Raw genomic sequence first — 24501 nt, 5'->3', positions numbered from 1 at the left:
GTTCAGGCATAAAGCAAGAATGTTGGCTAAGATTTTGTAATCACAGTTAGGGAGAGCTAGAGGTCTGTAGGAGAGCCTTTGTATGGGATCTTTATCCTTCTTAAATAAATGGACATGATCTTCACCGCACGTCAATTACAAGAGAAATGCAGGGAACAGCACCAACCACTGTACATGGCCTTCTTTGATCTCACAAAGGCCTTCGACACTGTCAACCGTGAGGGATTATGGAGCGTCCTCCTCAAATTCGGCTGCCCTCAAAAGTTTGTCACCATCCTCTGCCTGCTTCACGACAACATGCAAGCCGTGATCCTGACCAACGGTTTCACCACAGACCCAATCCACGTACGAACCGGGGTCAAGCAAGGCTGTGTCATCGCACCAACGCTCTTGTCGATCTTCCTTGCTGCAATGTTCCATCCCACCCTCAGTAAGCTCCCCACTGGGGTGGAGCTAATTTACAGAACAAACGGGAAACTGTTCAATATTTGTCGCCTCCAGTCCAGATCCAAGGTCATCCCATCCTCTGTCATCGAAATACAGTATGCAGTCTGCACTCACTCGGAGGTCAAACTCCAAACCATCGTCAACACCTTCACCGAAGCGTACGAGAGCATGGGCCTTACACTAAACATCCGTAAGACAAAGGTCCTCTACCAACCTGCCCCTGCCACACAGTACTGCCCCCCGATTATCAAAATTCTCTACAAGGCCTTGGACAACGTGGACCACTTTCCATACCTCGGGAGCCTACTGTCAACAAGGGCAGACGTCGATGACGAAGTCCAACACCGCCTTCAATGTGCCAGTACAGCCTTCGGTCGCCTGAGGAAGAGAGTGTTTGAAGACCAAGACCTCAAACCCGGCACTAAGCTCATGGTCTACAGAGCAGCAGTGATACCCGCCCTACTGTATGTCTCAGAGACATGGACCATGTACAGCAGGCACCTCAAAGCACTGGAGAGGTACCACCAACACTGCCTCCGCAAGATCCTGCAAATCCATTGGCAGGATAGGCGCACCAACGTCAGTGTTCTCGCTCAGGCCAACATCCCCAGCATCGAAGCTTTGACCACGCTCGCTCAGCTCCGATGGACGGGTCACATCATCTGCATGCCCGATACGAGACTCCCAAAACAAGCGCTCTACTTGGAGCTTCGACACGGCAAGAAAGCCCCAGGTGGGCAGAGGAAATGCTTCAAGGACACCCTCAAAGCCTCCTTGAAAAAGTGTAACATCCCCACCGACACCTGTGAATCCCTGGCCCAAGACAGCACAAAGTGAAGGCGCCGAACACCTCGAGTCTTTTCGCCGGGAGCAAGCGGAAGCCAAGCGCAAGGAGCGCACGTCAACCCAAGCACCCCACCCACCCGCCCCTTCAACCACCGCCTGCCCCACCTGTGACAGAGACTGTAGGTCCCGCATTGGACTCATCAGTCACCTGAGAACTCATTTTTAATGTGGAAGCAAGTCACCCTCGGTTCCCGAGGGACTGCCTAAGAGAGAGAGAGAGACCATGAATATTGTTGACAGAGTGCCTTCCGTAGATAAGCCCAGTCTGATCTGGGTGATTTAATTTAGTGATCAGATTGTTCAGGCATAAAGCCAGAATGTTGGCTAAGATTTTGTAATCACAGTTAGGGAGAGCTAGAGGTCTGTCGGAGAGTCTTTGTATGGGATCTTTATCCTTCTTAAATAACAGAGAGATAGTGGCATTGGGCCAGATATTGGGAGTAGTGTCAGTGAGTGTCCTATGCTGCACTACATTTAAAATTATGGATGCAAATTCAGCAATAGTATTTTGTTAAGTTCATGTGGAATCTATCTGAGCCGAAGCCGACGCCTGTTTTTGTAGAGCTTGTTGTCTGTTGCACACCCTGCAGCAAGGTGAGGAGTCCTGACTTGATATGTTACCAATTCACAAAACTGAAAGATTTGCCAAATAATTCTCGACATCTTGTGGCTCAGCTGCTGCAGTGCCAAACAGAACACACAAAAAGTTTGGTAGATCACCTTTGGCTCCACCGAGCTCTTTGTAATCCTAATAATGGACAAACCCGATAGGCTAACTAGTCTGCTGCTTACACAAGGCATGAAGCAGAAGATAAACTGGCTTATTTTTCTTTCCAGGAGTGAAAAACATTGATATTTCTATTATTTCACTAAGTCTGGAGAGTTCACACTCCAATTCCAACTCTCTTCATTTCTAAACCATGACTGTGTGCCTGTGCAGGTCACTTGTCATTTTCCAAGTGGTCTGCAAATTTTTGATGACATTCTCTCCGCTTTTCTGGGAAACCATCACCTCTCATTTCTTTCCAAAGAATTGTTTGCTCTCCACTCACTACCTTTGCACTCTTCCAAAAAGAATCAGTGAGATCTGTGATGAACAATAATTCTGCCCATCCCGCGACCACTCATCTGTGGTAAGTGGTGCCATTCCACGAGATGCCAATAATTTGACTTATCGGGCTCTTTTTATCCAGCCAGAAAAAAGGTGAATAGCACAGAAGATGAGGATGTCAGCCTTAGCTGCGTTGGCAGCACTTTCACCTCTCAGTCAGAACATCATAGGTTCAAACCCTACTCCACAGACTTGGAACACATAATCTAGGCTGACAATTCAGTGCAGCATTGAGGGAGCGCCACACTGTCGCAGGTACTGTCTTTCGGATGAAGCATTATACTGAGGCCTGTCTGCCCTCTCAGGTGGACATAAAAGATTCCATGGCACTATTCAAAGAAGAGCAGGGAAGTTCTCCCAGTGTCCTGACCAATATTCCTCAGCCAATATCAGTAAAATAACAGATTATGTGGTCAGTATCTCATTCCTGGTTGTGAGATCTTGGTGTAGGCAAATTGGCTGCTGTGTTTCCCTACATTACAACAATGCCTACACTTCAGAATAACTTAATTGGCTGTGAAGTACTTTAGGACATCCCACGGTCATGAAAGGTGCTATATAAATGCAAGTTCTTCTAATTGTACACCAAACCCGCAATCCCCACAACTGTGGAAAGAGATTGAACTGTTGGAAAGGAGGGTGCTTGGCTTTGCTGCTAGGTTATCGCGGCATCCATAGCACATTTAATATGCCCGTGCACACTCACATTATGAAGAATTGAGAGCAAAAAAAATTGAACCACAAAGGATGAGACAACATTTGCACATAAACATTAAGTAGTGTGACTAGATTGCAGCTCAATCACAAAAGAAGGGAATTGTCGACTAAGATTGGTGCCCCCTGTTTGAGAGGAATAGGGACAAAAAATGTGTCAGACCCATGAGTTTTTGCAGCTAACCCCCTCATTCCCCTGTAGCTTACCTTCACTCCTCTCCCCTCCACCCCAATCATCCTCACAAAGACAAATTTGGAAATTCTTTTTTGTGCTTTCAAATATACATGTCAGGGATAATTTTCCAAGTGTGTCAAGAAACTTACCTGCCACCAGTGCAGATCAGAAAATTGCAGGCAGCGTGCCCATAATATTCCAATAAGTGTTGGGAGACAGCTATGGTTCTTTGGCACTGGCACATACTTGGAAAATTACCCTGTGTTCTCAAGTGAGTGTTGACCTTTATTGTGACTGTATGGCACAGTTGGATAGCACACTTTCCCTTCATCTCTGGGATCTGAATCCACCAAGGCCCGCAATGGGTACAGGCTCGAGCACAAAGTGCCCACAATTTAGCATCAAAGATCGGTGGTGATTTCACATAATTGACATCACAGTAGTAGAGGTACTATTGTGAGGAATAAGTTGTCTTCTGAGGTTGGGGGTTAAGGCAGTGTTTAATGCTGATATTGGCAACAAAAAACGTTCCATTCCTCAGCACTAGAATCAGGACCGAAAATATACACTTGTATTACATTGTTTGGAACACAGCAGGAGCAAACCAATACTATATTTAAAATTGCTATGTGATCCACCATATTTATTATTCCATGTATTGATGTAGTCTTATGTCTCCTACCGCTATATCTGCATTTTGCTGTGGATGGGAAAATCTTGAAAAGACAATTGAAAAATGAGACAAAACAAACATGAAGACATCTGCCTAGCAAATTGAGTAATGAAAGATGAGAGATTAAGGAAAAGAAAATAGCAAGCAGTCCAGTGATGGGGTCAGTCATAGCTGTCTGTATCTGCCTGGGTGTAGGAAAACATTTAAAGGGGGAACTGGATAGATATTTAAGGGAGGGGTGATTGAGATGTAGTCATATTCGGAACTAACCAGATGGATTACAGAGTTTTTTTTCCCAGTCCTGTACCTTCTTGTGTTCCTACCTTAGCAACTTCAGCTCAGATTTGTAACTATAAAAAAAAAGGAATGAAATACATGTCTGAATCCAATTACAGGACTGTTATCCAGCAAAGTAATTCTTAAATACGTGGGGAAATATATCCTGAATGATGCTTCTTACACAGGAAATACATCTTGCATATGATTGCATTGCCACCTTATCTCTGCCTCTAGTGTTCTGAACTTTTTCCAGGGTGCCTCAGGGTCTTTTACCTTCTGCTGTATTTCAGTTAAACTGTTGAATTCAAATGGTCATTTGATACCCTCTCGCATAATGTGTAACTACATGGTTGTTGGGTTACTGCCTGAGAATTCTTTTGTACATATTCCTTTGATCTATAAATACATGTTCTGAATTAAGTGCTGCATTTTTGTTGTTGCCTAGGACCTCTTCAGGCTAACGTTCGTGGCTGTCACCTTAATAGACCTTGGAATGTTGACAGTGTTAGAAATTTGGATCTGTTGCTGCTTTAGTTCATATTTTATTCTTACTCAAAATTTACAGAAAATGTGCACTATCTATATATATAAAAATTATATCTGCGCACACTTCCTGTCAACTTTTTCCATTTCAATTCCTACATCCACATTTGTCATCAAAATTGCCTATATAAACTTGTCACGCTGTAATTACACCCTCCCACCAGTGGTAGTGCTGAAGTGCCTCCGTTTTGCCTCTCCCAGCTCTTCAACCTGTACTGCCTAGAAACTCCTATGCTCCAAATACCTCTGCTTTCCAAATTAACATATGTTTTGCTATTCAGCCAAAAGTAAAAATATAAACTCAAATATATATTGTATAAATATAAGGACAGAATGTATGACTCTGAAATGTTGACTGAATTTCATCTTTCACCTTCATCCAATTATCGCTCCACTCTCTAACCCCACTTCACCTGAAGAATGAATTTGGTCTTGAATCCTCATGTGCAATGCCAGAGGAGATTGACTAGTGGTGTAATGTATAATATAATAGTTTTACACCCATTATACAGTAGATTAAGTAATTGCAAGTTTTAGTCATGGATTGTTTTTAATCCGTTCCAGTGGCCCAGTTCAAAAGCAGTAAGACAAATTCACTAAAAAATAATAACAACATTTTAAATTCTTGGCAACAGAAGAACTAATCGGTGACTGGTGGGTGTCATCTGTTTCAAAACCAGTAGTACTAGTAGACTGTCTGTAATTCTTAATTTGTAAAAGGATTAGAGAGTAGTGAGTGACAACACTGTCGTTTCACCTCTGGCGCCTGCGATTCAATCAAACAGGGACTGATGGAATGAAAGTCTCCTCTATCTGCTGGCTGTAAGAAATGGGACTCAAATTTCGACTAGTCAGTATGAATTTACATTATAAAACAGCCCATAATTTGGCACTAAATTGACATTCTCTGTCGGGGAAGCCACGAGGAAGATAGTTATATGAAATGGGAATGTCACTATCGGGTTGCTGTTAAGTTAGCATAAAAGCAGATTGTTAAAATTGGGTAGAGGTAGCTTTATCCTGACCTGCCAGTTCTTTATGCAGACACTGATTGCAAAATGTGCAAGTTCATTCTAATCTCAGCTCTGACACTAATCACTTTTAGCAGGAAAATCTATTGCTTCCCCTCAAAACAAAATAGCTGTAGAACTATAGTCATAATCAGGATACAATATTTTGCTGAACAGTAAAATCCTCTTTCGCACTTGTTAACTCTTACTCCCACCTTAAAGGATTACTTTTACATATTCACTGAAAATTGTACCATGGTATGACCTACAGCCAAAATCATAACCAGTTTGTATCCCATACAAGATCACCAGAAATCAGAGTTAATGTCAAGAGTTTGTACAGTGCACACTTCCTATATACAAAACCTTATTTCCTGTTGTTTCATTCTTGTCACACTTTTGTGTCAACTCATGTACTGCTGAGACTCTCTTATACTCCAAGCACTTTGCTTCCCAGATTGCTCGAAGTTTAAGCCTAAACAATAATATAAAATCAAAGTATTATGTAAAAATAAGGACACAATCTATGACTTCAAAATGAGGACTGAATATGCATATATTTTATATTTTTATTTAAAGCTGATAAATCTGCATACCTTGGTCCAATTATGTCCCCTGCCTTCTAATCCTGTGTCCCCTAACTGTACTTGGTCTTGACTTCAGCACCACAAGAGATCGTTTAGGGTGTATATTGCAGAAAGGAAATTAATGTTTTAATTAAATGCAAATATATAAGAAATAAAAAATGCTTACGTTCCCTTCTGTGAGTGTTTGGTTGGTGATTACTGTACTTTAAGGACTCTGGTTTGTGTGTACAGATAGAGGAGATAATTATTACAGATCAACTGGCATTCCAGCTTCTGGCATGGGCGAGCTGTACTATTCCATTAAACCACTCTTCTTTTTTTTTCTTCTCAAGTCCCAAGCCAGCCAAGTAACTTCAAGGCAGAACCGAAATCAGACACAAGCATTATGCTGTCATGGACACCACCGCGACAGGATACCATCATCAGATACGAGTTGTATTACAGGGAAAGAGAGTATGGCAAAGAGGTACAGTGCAATATAGTCTCTGAGTATAACTTCGGAAAATGGGGATAATGTTTTTGTCCTATGGGAAAATATAATAAAACTGAACTTACTTTAAAAGCAAAACTTTTACACGTCTCACGAGGTATAAATACAAGGAGACTTGAAAAATTAGTTATTACATTTCTGGTTACACTACATACCCATTCTCTCATTCTATTAATTTAAAAATAATTGCAGATGACAATAGTTTCTTATGAAGTTAGTACAATTAAATGTACAAACCATATAAGAAAAGTTTCCATTGTTTGTTATTCATTCTCCAAGTATAATGGGTAATGATGTGAACCCAACATTGGCACAGTGAAAGTTGTCATACCTGTCACTTTGAGCACATTACATCATCTCATCATGTGACCTATATATAACCCGATTGCGATCTTCCATCTGTTTCTTTTTCTCTTGTTGGCACCTTGTCGTTTTCATGTTGTGCCCAAAAACATGAGGATTTAGAGAGACTGCAATATTACAGCTGTCTTCAAACCTCTGGGCCTGTGAATTTGTTAATTTTGGCTTAGTTCTGTAAATATGTGAATATTACATGCTTATTTCCTGATCTTAGTTGCGGGAAGGTTTTTTCCTCCTGTCCCTCTCAGTGGCTTTTTCTTGAGCACGATTTAGCTTCAGCTCGTTGGCATAACTCCAGGTGCAGATTTGAAGAGATGAAGTGAGCACACTAGTGACAGGAGTGGAAAACTGCCTGGAAATCCAATTTAAAGGGATGAGGACAAAAGCCCTGAAAGCCTTTGGAGAGACTCAGAAGGCACCTTAGCCCATTTGCAGGCTTTGAGGGAATAAGAGACAGACAGAAATGAAGGGAAAGGAAATCCAAGGTGCAGGCAAGTGATAGAGCAGCCTAGCACCCAACCTCTATCTGATGGCTGATGTTATGGAGGTGATGGGGCATGAGATTGTTGCAAAGACAGTGGTCCATTATGCCATTCCATGGCACCATGCCCATAAATCAGAATTACAGCATGCCTGCACGGAGGTGAAGCCAAGTTTCCAGCCACAATTGACTATTACCATGTGCCAGACTTATGCTGTATGGTAGCCATGGTGTCCTTCCACCAGATAGCGCAGCACTACATCTGCCTCTTACTGTCCCAGACCCTAACAAGACCCACTTATATTGCCAGGTCAGTGGCATCTTAGCAGGCAGGTGCAATCAGGCTAAGTAGGCTCATGATTACCTGACATGCATTCTTTAACACAGTTCCACTAAAAATGTGTAATATTTCAGGATTTCTTACTGCCATCACAGGTGGACCTTGTGTAATACATGTTAAAAATGCTACTATTGATCTAAACTTAGCTGTCAAGAGATTAAATTAACAGGACAGTAGGACTGGGAATGTAGATTAGAATTGAGACAGGATGCCAGCATGGCGATGACAAGGTACGATAGTTTAAAATCTGGTGACCATTCACACTCATTGCGGATCCATTCATTTGAACTCAGCAGGGGTCGTTTCCAAATTAGGCTGGTGGATTCCGCTCTGGGGGTGGGGGGGGGGGGGGGGGAAGGGAGTTAGTGGGGGAGAAATTCAGTTGTTAGCGCCACCCGTTAGCGCCTTAAGAGGGCGATAAGTGGGGCGCGAGGCGGCTAGCGCTCAGGCGCGGCGAGACCTGCGCCTCTCGCGAAATTGAGCGGACATTTAGCGGCGGCGCAAAACCGCAACGCCCGCTCAGCTGCGCGCGCAGCTCCTGACGTCATTTCATGGTGCAACGCCCTTGGGTCGCCCCGAACCGGAACTTCAGTGGCGCCCCCCTCCTTTCCGCCTGGCGCTCCCAGCGACTGGTTGACTGGAATGGTTCCCAGTCGCTGTGGGGCTGGGGGGACGCTATTTAAAGGGGGCTCTTCCTGGCTTCTTTGTGGTAGCCATTTTTGGACCACTCCTTCTGTGAGAGAGAGAGAGATTTGCAGAGAGACAAAGGGAGAGAGATTTCTGCATTGAGTCAGCGCGCGCAGAGGTACTTCTGGCTTCTGACCAGAACTTTGTAGTTGGTTTGCTTTTTCACTGGCATAACCTTGAGTGGCCACATACTATGGGGGCTGCAATGGGTGGAAACGTCGGGCTTCTCCATTACATTGAGAGGGCACAGAGATGGCGAGAGAGAGTGCCAATCATGGCCAGACGGAGGAGGCGGCACACGAGACCTTACCGTCCCAGGGTTTTCCGCCAACAGTTCTCATACCTCAACATGTCTGAGGAGCAGTGTTTTCGGAGGCAGCGATTCAGCAGGGAGGTGGTCACCGAGCTCTGCCACCTGCTTCAGCCAGATCTGCAGCCTCAGCTGAGGAGCAGGACATCTCTGTTGGTGGCAGTGAAGGTCACAGTGGCTCTCAACTTCTATGCCACCAGCTCCTTCCAATCCGCTACTGGGGACATTGCCAATATCTCCCAGTTTGTGGTGCATTGCTGCATCCGCCAAGTCACGACTGCCCTCTTTAAAAGGAGACATCAGTACATTTCCTTCCCCATGACCCTGGACAGGCAGCAAGAGCGCGCAATGGGATTTGCAAGAATAGCGGGCTTCCCCATGGTCCAGGGTGCCATTGACTGCACGCATGTGGCTTTGCGGGTGCCGCAAGAGAATGCCGAGGATTACCGCAACCGGAAGGGGTTCCATTCGTTGAACGTCCAGTTGGTGTGTGACCACAGACAGCTGATACTCGCTGTCAATGCCCGCTTTCCAGGCAGCAGCCACGACGCCTTCATCCTGTGCCAGACTTCTGTGGCAGACCTTTTCGAAGCCCCGGCTCACCCAGGAGGTTGTCTTCTTGGGGACAAGGGCTATCCTCTGTGCACCTGGCTGATGACCCTGCTCCGTGCGCCCAGCACCCCTGCTGAAGAACGATACAATGAGAGCCATCAAGCGACCAGGAACATTGAGCACACAATCGGCGTGCTCAAGCAACGGTTCCGCTGTCTGGACCATTCGGGGGAGCCCTTCAGTACTCACCTGAATGAGTCTCCCATTTCATTGTAGTGTGCTGCATGCTGCATAACCTGGCAATCCTCAGGACTCAGCCACTGCCACCAGACATTGGAGCACCAGCAGAGGAGGAGGAGGAGGAGGAGGAGCACCAAGACGGGAGGGAGGCACAAAGTGCAAGGGCCGTCCGTCAGCGGCTTATTGCAAGTCGGTTCTAGGCCCCCTCTGAGGGAATGGCTTGTGCCATTGAAAGAACATGAATGGAACCGTTCCGCAACCCCTAAGCCGGTCAAGGCAACAAATAGTTCAAAGAGCAAACATGCTCATTCTGAATAAAGACACTTCTTTATTTAACAAACTGTGTGCCCTTCCCACATGACAAAGTAACAGAGAGAAACCCCCAAAAAAGCAGTCAGACACATAACTGGCTCTCACAACCTGGAGACAATGAACAAAAGAGTAACCAAAAAATGACCACGATCCTCGGCCTTCAATAAAAAATTTAACAGCATTTTGCCACACCTCCTACTTTTTGCCATTTGAGGGTGATCTGCTTCGCTTGCGAGATTGGCCCCTTCCCACCCTGCAGCTCCTCCGCAATGGGACCCCAGTGGCTGCAGCATGGCTGGGGGAAGGCTGCTGAGTGTCAGAAACTGAGTCGGCAGATGCCCTTGATATACAGCCTGGACCAGCTCTGGGCCTGGAATGCTGCCATCCTGACAGAGGACAGCCACTCCCTGGTCGGACGGCACACTGGCACTCCCACGGGGCAGCACTGCAGCATGCGGAGCAATCTGCTGAAGCACAGACTGTTGGCCTGCTGCGGCGCGGCGCGGGCCCCGGCGATTCATGCCCGATCCAGCGAGGGTGGCAGCAGTCAGTGCTCGTGTGGCCTCAATCTGCGCCTGCATCAGACCAGCCACTGACTGCATTGCACCACTAAGCACTTGCGTGGAAGCCGCCTGTGCTGCGCCGAACTCCTGCAGACTCCTTGTCAGTGCTGCGCCGAAGTCCTGGACACTCCTTGCCAGTGACTCAGTGGATTCGGGCATCCTTTCCACTGCAGCCATGAGCTCAGTGTGCCTGTGCTCCGCCTGGGCGCCCATTTCAGCGAGGAGCCGCACCTCTTCTGCGCTCACTGTAGCAGGACTCGAGGCCAGATTCTCCCTCCGGGGAGAAGGCCGCCGAGCTTCCCTACCCACCCCCCACCCCCCCCTGCGTTGCTGCAGCCCGCTGGGCCCTGGAGCTTCACCCTCCTCAGACCATTCCCCCCTGCTCCCCTCCAGGGAAGACGTGTCCCCATTATGGCCATGGGCTGCCTCGGCTGAGGGTGGCACTGATGGTCCGGCTTCCTCTTCCGCCTCGCCTTCAGAGTCACTCACAGTGGCAGCCTGAGGGCCCGCCTCCTCACCTGGCGAATCAGCATCTGAAAGCAGGGAGGTACAAGAGTTGCTTTAGCGTGAGGACAGAGTGGCAGCGAGGGAGGCATGAGTGCTGCAATGCACTGTATTAGTTCGATAGTGGCAAAGGATGCTGGTGTGAGGCACAAGTGGAAGGAGAGAGGTCAAAAAGGTGATGACCTTACCATTGCTGTCCAGAACGGGGTCAGCATCTCCAGTGGCGACGGGGCCAATCATCTGGCCTGCCATAATCCGCTGGACTTGCTGCTCCAGATCGGTGAGGGCTTGAAGGTGAGGCCGGCCTCCCCCGGTCCATTGCTGTTGCCTCCTGTTATGGGCCAGCTTGCCCTGCAGGAGAAAGTACAGGCTCTGAATACAGTTTGAAGCCCTGATCTTGGCTGCACTGCCTCCCATGGTGGAATAGCCCTTACAGTGTGAAGCCCTGATCTTGGCTGCACTGCCTCCCATGGTCGATTAGCCCTTACAGTGTGTAAAGTGCTGAATGTGCGTGTGAGTTTCATGAAAGGCGCATAGGTGTTGGATGAGGGCTGGGCATTGGGGCTTTCAGGACCCTTTGGCCATAAAGTGAGGTGGACATGCAGGGATGAAGAGGATACTGAAAAGGGTACTCACCCTGACGACCCAAGTGAGGTCGTTGAACTTCTTCCTGCATTGCACAGGGATCCTAGGCACCATGCTGCTGGAGGTCACTCTGTGAGCCACCTCCCTCCAAGCTTTGCGATAGTCATTGGGCAGCGGCCTCCTGCCACTGTCCGGAAACAGGATAGATCGCCTGTGCGCCACCGCGCCAACCAGAACCTGCAAGGCCCCCTCACTGAACCGATGCACTCGCTCCCTGGCCCTCTGCATGGTCCTAGGCGTTAGAATGTGGCAGCAGGTCTGTCCAGGCCGAGAATCAGGGCTCCGATGCACAGGGTGTGGCTGCAATCCAAGATCGAACCTCCCCTTTAAGAGCTGACCGGCGCCAGCATGTCTGCGTGCTATCGCTAACTGGCCACACCTGCGCTGCGCCCGCCCTCGGTGGTAGCGCCTCGCTTCTCCGGCTTAGCGCCTTAAGACAGTCGTGCAGCGCCTGTTTTAGTGCTGCAAGCACCTCCTGGGGTGAAGCAGGTCAATTTAGCAGTAGGTGCTGATAATTTGCGCCGGGCGCTAAATTTCGCGCCCGCTCGAGTATTACGCCCCAAACGTGGCGATACTGAATTTCTCCCCCGGTCACTTTAACTAAAATCTGATATTGGAGTCAGGCTTTTAAAAATGCAAGGCTGCAATTGCCAGAGAAATCAGGTTATGTTAAAGGAGAAGCAGGCAAAGAGGTTCAAAATGCTGCAGAATAGTTGCAACACAACTCGTTGAGGTCAAATAAGCTGACCCACTAATGTGGGGAACCATGGTATGTTTTGTATCCTATTGAAATTTAAGTTGTACCAATTGAACTAAGTAAATTTGATCACAGCAATGGTCTGTATGTTCACTCACTACAAAATAAAGAAGCTTAACAATTCTTATCATGCCCAGCCCCTCTAAATATTGGCTCCGTGCACCTACAGAGAGATTGAAGAAGTATATGTGCGAAAGACATGAATATCTGGTTCTGGACCCAAAGGAGTATTATTGTTACATGCCTGGATTATGCTATTGCCTAAGTAGATATATGGGAGTGTGAGTCAACTTGGAACTCTTAAGGGAGCAATTGATGCTACTGAAACCAAGAAAGTATTTACAGCAGACCCAAATTTGTCACAGCATGACATGCTGTGACTGAGGTGCTTCCAAGGAAATATCCAACATAATGGTTAGTCAGGCTTCCACTTATCTTGTGATACCATTGGGTCTGCTTTCCCAGCTTCTTCTGGAAAGAGGAACCTGCACCAACACCAATGATCTGACAAAGAAAGGTAATTCCACCTCTGTCTGCAGATGCTGGAGTGTGGTTGGGCAGTCTCTTGGCTCGCCCCATGTGTCTGGCATCCCTCCGTAGGGCTTCCTCTTTTTCCAAACATATCAAGAAGTGGATTTTCATTGGGAAACCCACTGGTGCCAGTAATGGTGCTAAGGTAAACATAGAAGTAAATTATAACAATTGTACAAAGGCAAATGAAAACGTAAGCAGCACAAAAAAGAAACAAATGAAGGAATGACTAAAATATATGTACCTTTATATTATTGTGTCCTTTCTGGTTGGACAGTTTCTTGGCTCGCCTCATGTGTCTGGCATCCCTCCGTAGGGCTTCCTCTTTTTCCAAACATATCAAGAAGTGGATTTTCATTGGGAAACCCACTGGTGCCAGTAATGGTGCTAAGGTAAACATAGAAGTAAATTATAACAATTGTACAAAGGCAAATGAAAGCGTAAGCAGCACAAAAAAGAAACAAATGAAGGAATGACTAAAATATATGTACCTTTATATTATTGTGTCCTTTCTGTGATCTCCAGTATACTTGGCACTTCTTGGCAACCTTGGAAACCCACTTCACATGGGTATAGTTCACATGTGGTGTCCTGTGCACCAGAATGGTGGGAAATGGCATGCAGAACGGACACATCTCCAAATTAATATTGAAATAAAGCACCCACCCGTTTGAAGGAAGTGCCTTCAAATCTCACTTACAGTCACTTGGCACACCAAGTGCTAGACACCACAGTGTGCACGTACAGCTGACAGAAGACTATCGGGCTGGAATCAGTGCAATAGGAAGCGGGCTCATCTGAATCCTTCGAGAACCAATTACATGCTTCTGCAGTTCCACACTGATTCATTTCTCTCTCACAGAAATTAAGTTATACCAGCAATTGAAAACGGTTTTGTTTCTGGTGCCAGCACCAGGAGGAGGGTCGTACTGTGAATAGCATTTTCAAAATCTTGCCAGATTTTAAAGCTTGCTAGAATCCAGTCTGAAACTTGGCATCAATTTAGTGCATTTAGCTAATTCAGTCAGTAAAAGAACAACCTTTTGATATCTAGATTCTTGGAAAAAAAAGATTCCATCTGAAAACTAATGGTTTTCTCTAGGAGCTGAACTTAATCCTGTAAAATTCACATTATTTCTGCATTCAACCTTTGGCATCCTGTGACATCAAGATACTAAATTGAAGGATAGTTTTCCTGGCAGATCTAGAAATAATATAGAACGGTCATAAAGTAGATGCCTTGGTTTAGGTGATAAAGGAGCAGGAATGAGCAGTGCTTAGGCCTCTTGCGTTATGTATTTTTTTCAGTACATCTTGGAGCTTTATGTGAGCTGGTGTACATGGTCACAGGTGTTGTCCCATCCAGCATTGTGTGCTTGACCAGCTCCCTGGGCAGCAGCAGGCGCACGGCGATCTGGATCTCTCTGGAGCGGATGGTTGAGCACTTGTTGTAATGGGCCAGGCATGAAGCTTCACCCGCTCACAAATATCATTCACAAAGGAGTTCACGATGATCATGGCTTTGGAGCAGATGCCGGTGTCAGGATGAACCTGCTTCATCACTTTGAAGATGTAGATTGAGTAACTCTCCTTCCTCAACCTTCTCTGCTTCTTGCTGCCCTTTGCTGTGACTTTACTCACGGCTTTCTTGATGCCCTTCTTGAGCACTGGTTTCCGCTCCTTGGGCATCGTCACATTCACTTCCAGCCCCAACATGGTTAAGTGGTCTAAGGCGCTGTGCTCAGTGTTTTCTGGAGGTGTGGGTTTGGATCCCATTCTTGACATTTAGTCAGGCCTCTTTGCCAGTTCCTTACTAAGGGTAATGATAAGATTGTCACTCCATGATACTACCCTGCAGAACAGAAGTGAAAAATGTAATATAGATTCCTTGATGTGCACTGAGCTTACTGCTAATGTGTAAACAAAACTAAGAGTTTCAGGAAATGCAACCAGTGATTGTGACAAATGCAAATGAGATGTCTATCAAGCCCACCATAAAACTAATGCTGTCAACTGGCAGAGAGACATCATCCTGAGTAGGTTAAAGAACACATCACAATTTATGGTTCTTGAAAAGTGTATTGGTTTGGGTGTATGACACAGCAGAGACTGATATTTTGAGCAGTTTATCCAGAGGAAAGCTCTATGTTTAAAAAGGAAGTCCCAGAATAAGGGGTCGGCCATTTAGGACTGAGATGAGGAGAAATTTCTTCACTCAGAGGGTGGTGAATCTTTGGAATTCTCTACCCCAGAGGGCTGTGGAGGCTCAGTCGTTGAGTATATTCAAGACAGAGATCGATAGCTTTTTAAGTATTAAGGGAATCAAGGGATATGGGGATAATGCAGGAAAGTGGAGATGAGGTAGAAGATCAGCCATGATCTTATTGAATGGCGGAGCAGGCTTGAAGGGCCAAATGGTCTACTCCTGCTCCTATTTCTTATATTCTTAAGCTTGGGAAAAGGCAATATTTTGAGTGCATAATATGATGGGATCATAACAATGCCTTTACGTGTTAGGTTGAGTTACGAATGGTATGTGGAAAATTTAACCCAAAGAATGAGGACTACTACACCTTTTGTTATGTATACTTTCAAATTTCATGGGTTTTGTCCTCCAGCGAAGAGTATGCACCATCTTTTTCATATTTCTTCCATCACAGGTCCTTTTATTGAACACACTCCACTGAGACAAAAATAGGAGCTGATGAGCACCCTTCTGGCAGGCCATTGCTCTTAGCTGGCCACAAGGAGGTGCCTGACTTGATAGGGCCACACATCCAGATTGCCCCACTCCTCTGCAGGTAGATGCCCGACATCTCTCTGCACCGTGAATGTGATATGTGGAAAATACCTTAGCTCTTTCTGCTCTGTCACACTGTGCATTGGCGCTCCAGGGTGCTGCTCCAGTTGGTGAATATTCCATTTACTGTGGGCACGGCAAAATTCTACATAAAATTATTTCTTCACTGAAACCCCCTCACCTCTATTAGTCCTCTCTGGGCACTGACTCTGGAAGAATGGGTTGTGTTTGATCTGACAGGGTCGTATATTCCATTTAAATCAACTTGTGTAGTAACACATTATTAAACAATATGGGGGTCCTTTTCCATTTTGCCGCACAGGCGCTAACCTGCCAGAACAGATCACCTGACTATTGCAGAAGCCGCCTGATTTTTCATCCCATTGAAATCAGTGGGATGAGAAGCGGGTGAGTACTACAATGGGTAAGCAATCTGCTATTTTTATCAAAATAGTACCAGGATCGTGAAATTTCAGTATAGTTTAGGCTGGATTTGTTGTTTCATACTACACAGGAACAAGGTAATAGACCAGTCAGAGTGAGAGCTCTCTCAAGGACCTGTGTTTGAATCCAACCCAGACTGATGTGATGAAAGTCTTCAATCTGCTGGCTGTAAGGGTGCTGAGAAGTGAGTTTGGATGCTCCCAGCCTGGTTCCTATTAGGTGTAAGGTTCCCACAGCAAAGAACTGCGCCTCATTTGGCACCTGTTAGCAATAAATTGACCAACTCACGCAAAGATCATTGGAATTGAAAACTTCACACTGGTGCAGTAGGGGGTATTGTTCTGAGGTTGGGATTGAGGCACATTGCTGACGTAACAAAGGGAGTTTTACTCTGCAGCTGTGCTGGGAATGTATGTATGATGATTACACTACATGCCTCAAGTGGGAAAGTGTTGCGTTCTCCAACATCAGTGCTTTGATGAGCACAGAAATTCACCACATTTTTTTTTTTACTTTTGAGCTTTCATTGAAATATAGGTAAGCTTGCTTGTTTATTCTTTGGCTGTAATTTGTTAATCCCTTATTTTATTAATAAAGGATTATACCTGTTGAGTGCCCGATGCTGCAGACATGTTTAGATATACTGGCTCAGGTTCACGTCTACCATAATGGTTTGATCTTGCTCTTTATCCTGTATTACTCCACTTGTACCACAAATTGTAATACAAAGAACATACTCGCTAATTTTCTTTTCCCTCCACAGAAACTTGTCACATTTGAGCCAAAGACAGCCTACCTTTTAGAGGATCTCAAACCAAACACCATGTACTACTTCCGTCTTGCTGCCCGTTCTGAGCATGGCCTTGGCGCTTCAACCGCGCAGATTTCAGCCCAAACCATGGAAACTAGTAGGTTTTCTTCTGTTGGCTAATTCATGATTGCTGGGGTGCTTGTTAGTCTGATGAGGTGGTCTGTCGCTAGCATCTAGCAGCTGACTGCATGCAGCAAGTGGTATTCTAATAAAACACGTACCTAGGCTTCAAAAGGAAAGAAAAATTTAGGATTGAAAAGCTTTGTATTTAATGCAGATGAGATCGCAGCGTTCATGTTTACAGTGACTAACAAGCACTTTGACTGTAGAATAGGAGCTTTCATAGTTAGTTGACCTTTCTTGTGCATCTCAGTTGCGTTGCACACAGTTTCTGTGTTAAATGTACCTCAGTTGTGACTTCAAAAATGTTCTGTGCCTAGCAACATGGACCACACTTGCTTTATAATGTACCATCTATTTATCTTTAAATTGGTTCTAATTGGGAGCCAGGCAGTGCTGTTTCTAATGACCAGCAGCGGTAACATAACCTGTGGTTTGTTGCACGTGAACTTTTAGTACTTATCTTTTCTTTCTAAAAAGTTGGTGAGGATAATGAACTATGTCTCACTGGGCATGGAATGATGGGGAAACTTGTAAAGGTCAGCTAACTACAAAATTATCTATTAAATTCTAAGTGTCGTAACTTTCAATAAAGTCCTAAAGGTCAAATGATAAGATTGAATCCTGTGCATGAAATGGTAATTATGTTTCACCCTTTTAAATTATTTCTGGTGCCATTAAAGGCTGTTGTAATACCTATCTGACAGAACGTTCTCTGCTAGAGTTGATTTTTTAGGTAGATTTCTTCTACATGTGGGACCTGTATGCCAATGCAGAGTTCATCCAACCTGAATCTGTTTGTAGCTGTAAAATCAAATAGGGAAGATAACATTTAATCATTAATGGTATTTAGGGTCATATTTTATTTCCACAATCCACACTGGCACTAACACCCAACACTAAGGGCAATTTGGAATGCAGCCATCAATGCTATTCAGGCAGTGATAGCGGCAGAAGATGCAGATTCCTTTCCTCTGTGTCACTGAGTGAGAAGATGCCAGTCAAGGTTAAGGACTGAATATTCCTCTGGGTCGGTATCGATGACAGAAGTGGATTGGGACGGAACATCCGCCCGCTGGCCCAAACCTACAGTGACCATGTCCCATCTTTCGCGCTCATGGTCAATTAAGCGTGCAGGATGGTTTCCCAGCAGTACCTGCACTCTGCAGAAGCAGCCTGTCGCCACCAGCGAGGGCAGTCATTGTGCTGGAGCAGGGCATTGACTGCAGCACCACAAAGAGGCAGAGCTACTGCTAAAGGGGCAAAAGCCCCCTGAAGGTGTGCAGAAGTTTATACTTGGATGACTTAGGGATTTCTCGTTTTTGCCGCCACTGAAGTCTCTCTACTGCCTCTTCTAATGCCAGTCGTGCTTTGAGTCAGCAGTACTGAGGCAGGAAGGCAAGGAAATTTCTGATGTCCAAAACCCCACCCCCCTTGGCTACATTTAAATGCGACGCAATGGTCAAATGGAGGGTGTCTGACATCCCTGCTGGTGGAGGAGTAGGAGGAAAACCTCGAAAGGCCGGTTTAGGGCTGGGGATTTACAAAGAGTTACATAGAATTACATAGAGTTTACAGCACAGAAACAGGCCCTTCAGTCCAACTGGTCTCTGCCGGCGTTTGTGCTCCACACGAGCTTCCTCACATCCCTTTTTATCCAACCCTATCAGCATATCCTTCTATTTCTTTCTTCCTGATGTGCTATCCAGCTTCCCCGTTTGCCACAGTGCTCCAAGATTGCCTGAATATGGGTAGTTTACCAGAGGAAAACTCAGGTTGTTTCTTCAACAAGAGGCGGTACCGTTGGAGGGAGACTCGGCCCGAGGCTGATGTCCAAGAGCAATTCCTCGCAGTCTTCACCAAGAAACTCACCCGCCCACCCTCAACTACAGTGACGGGAAAAATAGGCACCTTATCAATAAATAATTCAAGCTGCTAAGTATTCCGGGCAGCATATGAAAGTTCAGAAAGTTTGCAACATGTTGCTACCACTGTGTTTTGTAAAATAATGTGCTTGGTGTTTACTAACATTAGACATCCTGCTCAGAAACCTTCCTCTGAACAATATATCCCACCAATCTAATCTCATGAGGTAAAATGCTGACCCCCAAAGGAGCAAATCCCACAATATCTATCCAACCCATTATTCAACCCTGGCTGCTTGCTTTCCAGAGCTGAACTTCCACTGGTCACAGCAGCACAGCGACTATTGTGGCCCATGGAGATTTGATCATTTCTCATTGCACTTACCCAATAAGCTTCAGCCCTATTTCTGATCATCCAATTCTTTCCCGGAGCAGTTAAGTGACACGGCTGAACTGCTTTTACCGGAAGTCTGTTTCCACAACTCAGGGGAGGAAAAATATTCACGCTCATGCACACAGAAAAAGTTACTGCTCGTAATTACAAGGGGAAAAAAGATGCAAAAGGCTCCTGGAGTCCTGCCTCTGTTAGAACAGTTTAGACAGTTTTCTAGGCTTTGTTCCCCCTTTTCATTTCCAACATATTATTGTGTCCAAAATGGCATTAGTAGCATTCCCAGATTTTTTTGTTTAATTGTATTCCACTGGCACGTTGCATCACACATTAATGGGAATTTGCTTGTTCTGCCCTATCCATAGACATGCTCACTGCTGCAAGCAGGCAGGAATTAATATAGGGGCGCTTGGCTCTCATTTGGTTATTATTTGTTTCATGATCAGTAGCAATTACATTTTGGGAATAAAATCTGTCCCTATTACTGTGTGAAAAAAGGACTACAGGATATTCCTGTGATGTATTGCACCAGCTGTAACTCAAAAAATAGATGCGGCACTATTGTCAAAAATATAAACATGGAAATAGATGCAAAGAAACCCATTTTTAACAGGCAACATTTGTTACTTGACCTTTAAGGACCGAAGCAGGGTGTATGTGACATCCATCAGTAGAAGGTGGGTGCTACTTACAGACAGTAAACAGGCCTCTCTTTGTGTGTGGTAGGTAGGTACCTTGGTATTTCACTTAGATCTTTTTCCTTGGAATGTAGAAATATTTGTAACACATATAGAAGGTAAAGCACCCCACTGTTTGCAGCTGTTCAAGAAGGGTAGGTAATAAAAAAAGGATTGGAGGAATTAAAGAAATATACATGATGTAAGATCTATAATCACAGGTAGGTAATATTATTTGTAGGCTCCATTTTCAGCATTTTATTTTCCTTACCATCACCCCATTTTCTGGTTTTATGTTACGCAAGAAATTAGTTTTTGATTTCTCTTTAATTTGCTTTTCTAAGCCAAGGTGTCATTTTTAATTTATGAAAACATGTTTTTGGTTTTATGATTTTTTGTTCTCTTTAAGTTGTCGGATATGCTCCCATTGTTTTTATTTTTTTTAAATTTTCTTTCACAATTCCCTCACCCTTTCACCCGTACTTGACCCAACTTCCAAAAAAATTAGAGCCATCAGCCCCACCTCAGGATATCAAGTGCACAAGCCCAAGCTCAACGAGCATTTTGGTAAGTTGGCTGCCCCCACCAACAGAGAAGCAGAATGGCATCATCACCAAATACTCCATCAGATACACAGCGAATGACCGAGAAGACAGCTCGCCCAACGAGGCCTTGGATATTCCGCCAGATACCACACAGTACTTGCTGGAACATTTGGAGAAGTGGACTGAGTACCGCATCATTATGACTGCCCACACGGATGTTGGACCTGGCCCAGAGAGCTCTCCCATACTGATTCGCACAGATGAGGATGGTATGTTGGCTTAGCACAACCAATCAGCAATTTTTTTCGGCTAACAAGTCTTCCCTTGCTGACACTCTTGCACCTTTCTGTAAGTGTTGCGTCTAGTCCTCCGTTCCACTGAATCTCCCCCTCTCTGTTTTTTTTTCTCCCTACTGAACTACAACTACAGAACCTCTCTGCACCTACCACAGTGCAAAACTGCTTGTATTTCAAGCATCCTGTCTAATTTGTTTTTTCCCTCAACACTTTATGTTTTAGACTACTATTGTTAATATTGTCCCCCCCCCCCCCCCCAACCCCCATAGTATTCTTTTCAATTCTTTTTGAATCACATAAATCATTCAACATTCTTCTCAGTGCACTGACATATCACAGCAACATTCGTGCATTATTTGCCCGGATTTCATGAGATGTTGGTCGGTGAAAAGCAATCAGTCCTGGGACAGAGACATAAGAGTGGCTGTCATTTTTTTTCCCACAATGAATATCTTCTTGGAATCATTTTTTAAAATCAGATACAAAAAAATCTTATATTTTGTGATGCTTTGGCATTCAAAGCATTATCCTTGGCTGCCTTTTTCCTCTGTTTTTAGTATTTGTACCTTTTCCTCCATGTTTTTCACATTTTTCCACATTTTTGGTGTTTTAGAAAGATGCAGCTCAGGCATTTTTCAGCTTATGATGCATTTTTGGACACAGTTTCAAAGAAGTGACACCCTTTCCTCCATCTCTTTTGGAAAAAATAGTGGGTCTGTCCTTGTGCTGCTGATTGGGAGGGACAGGGCGGTGTCAGTTTTTTTTTCTTTTAATCAAATGGTATTCTTCCAGTTCCTAGTGGTCCTCCTCGCAAAGTCGAGGTAGAGGCTTTGAACTCAACAGCTATTGCGGTGTCGTGGCGCTCACCTGTTCCAAATAAACAACATGGACAAATACGTGGCTACCAGGTGCACTATGTGAGGATGGAACATGGAGAAGCACGAGGACAGCCCATGCTCAAAGATATCATGTTGGCAGATGCACAGGTACGCTGGCTGAGATGTTGATGCTGATTTAGTGACTGTAAAATTTCAGAATGTTTCAGTGTGCAATGAAAATGTATAAATTTATGCTGGTTCAACTTTGCATTTTATCTCTTCCATTCTACTAGCTGTACTGTTTTAATGGAGAGAACAAAGTTATCGTTAAGACGATATAAACTATTGTACGTAGTCACATATAAGGCAGCCCACTGCCCACCCTCCTATCCAATATCCAGAAATATGTGACCTACATATAAGACCAGGAGTCTCTATTCTAACATTATGGAAGGTGAAACTGGGGAGGGCGTCAGGGAGAGCAAAGGAGAAGTCCAGTTTTGAGGTGCTAAATGGTGATCTTGATAACAGATCACAAGTGAGCTTGGGGTTGACCAAGACATCAAACACTTTACACTTACCACCAGCTCCATTTCCTTCCCTGGTTGCTTGCTCAGGTTGGCCTAGATGGTGCTTAAGTTTACTGTCCTGTCTGATTTAGAACTAAGCTTCCAATTCCATATCCTTTCCATCACTACTTATTTCTGCAACATTGCTGCCGAAACCCATATCCATACTTTCATTACCTCTAAACTCAACTTCTCCAATGCTCACCTTGCCAGTCTGGCGAGCTTCTGTCACCACAAATACCAACTTCTCTAAACTCTCCTGTCCGACACTAACCCCCATTAGCTCCCTGTCCTCCAACTCATTGGATTCAGAAGCCTCATCTGCAAGCACAGGCTCACTCCACCCTACCGCTGCAGCGTCTCCCCGCCTCATGCTCCCTCCTTTTGCTTTTCGGTTCCCCAAGACTTCTTTACTGACCCTCCTCCTTCTGTTCCGCTATTGGTGATAGAGCCTTCAGTTTTCTCAGCCCCTACTCACTGTAACTCCCACCCTATGCACCCCCCCCACCACCTTGCTACTATCTCTTACCTGGAAAAGCTGTTTTGAAACCTATCTATACAGTCACACTTTCTGTCAGCCAGTGCTGCTTGGCTTCCATTATCTCCAACGTGAGGTGCCTTTTCTACGTAAAAGATGCTATGCAAATTCAAGTTGTTTTTGTTCTGCATCTCGGCGTAGCTTTAGGCGGCGGCCAGGAACACTGATGAAGTCAAGGTTGGAGGCACACAAGTGTTTTCAACAGCCAAAGAGGATACATTGAGTTTTGCTGACATTTAGCTAGAGGAAGTTTTGGCTCATCCAAGTCTTAATGTCAGATGGACAGCTGGAGAAAGTGGAATCCTCCATTGGGTCGAAGGGGGAGACAGAGGTAGATCTCTGTCTCATCAGTGTATGTGTGAAAGTTGACAGCAAGGCTTTTTCTGCGAATGAGGTCATGAGGGAATCACAAAGGATTAAGTGCAGCAGAGGTGCAAGACTCAACTCTGTGAATAGAATAGAATAGCACCCACCATAATGACCCATGGATTAGACAACCCCTTCACTGTCACCCACCATAATCACCCATGGATTAGACAACCCCTTCACTATCACCCACCATAATCACCCATGGATTAGACAACCCCTTCACTATCACCCACCATAATGACCATGGATTAGACAACCTCTTCACTGTCACCCACCATAATGACCCATGGATTAGACAACCCCTTCACTGTCACCCACCATAATGACCCATGGATTAGACAACCCCTTCACTGTCACCCACCATAATGACCCATGGATTAGACAACCCCTTCACTGTCACCCACCATAATGACCATGGATTAGACAACCCCTTCACTATCACCCACCATAATGACCCATGGATTAGACAACCCCTTCACTGTCACCCACCATAATGACCCATGGATTAGACAACCCCTTCACTATCACCCACCATAATGACCCATGGATTAGACAACCCCTTCACTGTCACCCACCATAATGACCCATGGATTAGACAACCCCTTCACTATCACCCACCATAATCACCCATGGATTAGACAACCCCTTCACTATCACCCACCATAATCACCCATGGATTAGACAACCCCTTCACTGTCACCCACCATAATGACCCATGGATTAGACAACCCCTTCACTGTCACCCACCATAATGACCCATGGATTAGACAACCCCTTCACTATTACCCACCATAATGACCCATGGATTAGACAACCCCTTCACTGTCACCCACCATAATGACCCATGGATTAGACAACCCCTTCACTATTAGCCTCAAACAATGATGTAGATTTCATCTCTTATGTGAGTACATACAGTAGAATTTAACACAAGATAATAGAAAATGTTCTGTAAATTTTTTAAAAATGGAATAAATAACAACCTGCAATTTTAATCCTAGAAATGAGTGTCTGTAATATCAGCAGACGAACACTCAACTTGCTCACATGACATTCTTTTCTCCACTACTTTGCGGAGGGAGGAATATTATAACTGCGTTA

General features: G+C 45.0%; 1 protein-coding gene and 1 pseudogene across 13 annotated transcripts in view; one reads left to right on the top strand and one right to left on the bottom strand.

The window, feature by feature from the left end:
• The window catches only part of LOC147124842 (receptor-type tyrosine-protein phosphatase delta-like), a 921962-nt gene that overhangs the window by 531233 nt on the left and 366228 nt on the right, over positions 1–24501 (top strand). For 12 of the 13 annotated variants that reach the window (XR_015079123.1, XM_085993952.1, XM_085993950.1 and 9 more), the window contains 4 exons: positions 6718–6851; positions 17165–17309; positions 20774–21079; positions 21899–22092. Coding sequence is in view for 12 of the 13 variants with exons in the window: in XM_085993952.1 (XP_085850078.1) it covers positions 6718–6851; positions 17165–17309; positions 20774–21079; positions 21899–22092 (779 nt within the window). In the remaining variant the exon portion in view is untranslated. The remainder of the gene's footprint in view (positions 1–6717; positions 6852–17164; positions 17310–20773; positions 21080–21898; positions 22093–24501) is intronic. The other variant, XM_085993984.1, reaches the window with a different exon arrangement.
• On the bottom strand, positions 14449–14846 carry LOC147124843 (histone H2B 1/2-like; annotated as a pseudogene).

Source organism: Somniosus microcephalus, chromosome 1, assembly GCF_052327205.1.
Source record: "Somniosus microcephalus isolate GS21.2 chromosome 1, FLI_Smic_1.0, whole genome shotgun sequence".
In the NCBI taxonomy this organism is placed as follows: Eukaryota; Metazoa; Chordata; class Chondrichthyes; order Squaliformes; family Somniosidae; genus Somniosus; species Somniosus microcephalus.
Note: the sequence above shows the minus strand (reverse complement) of the source record. Positions and strands in the feature narration are given on the sequence as shown.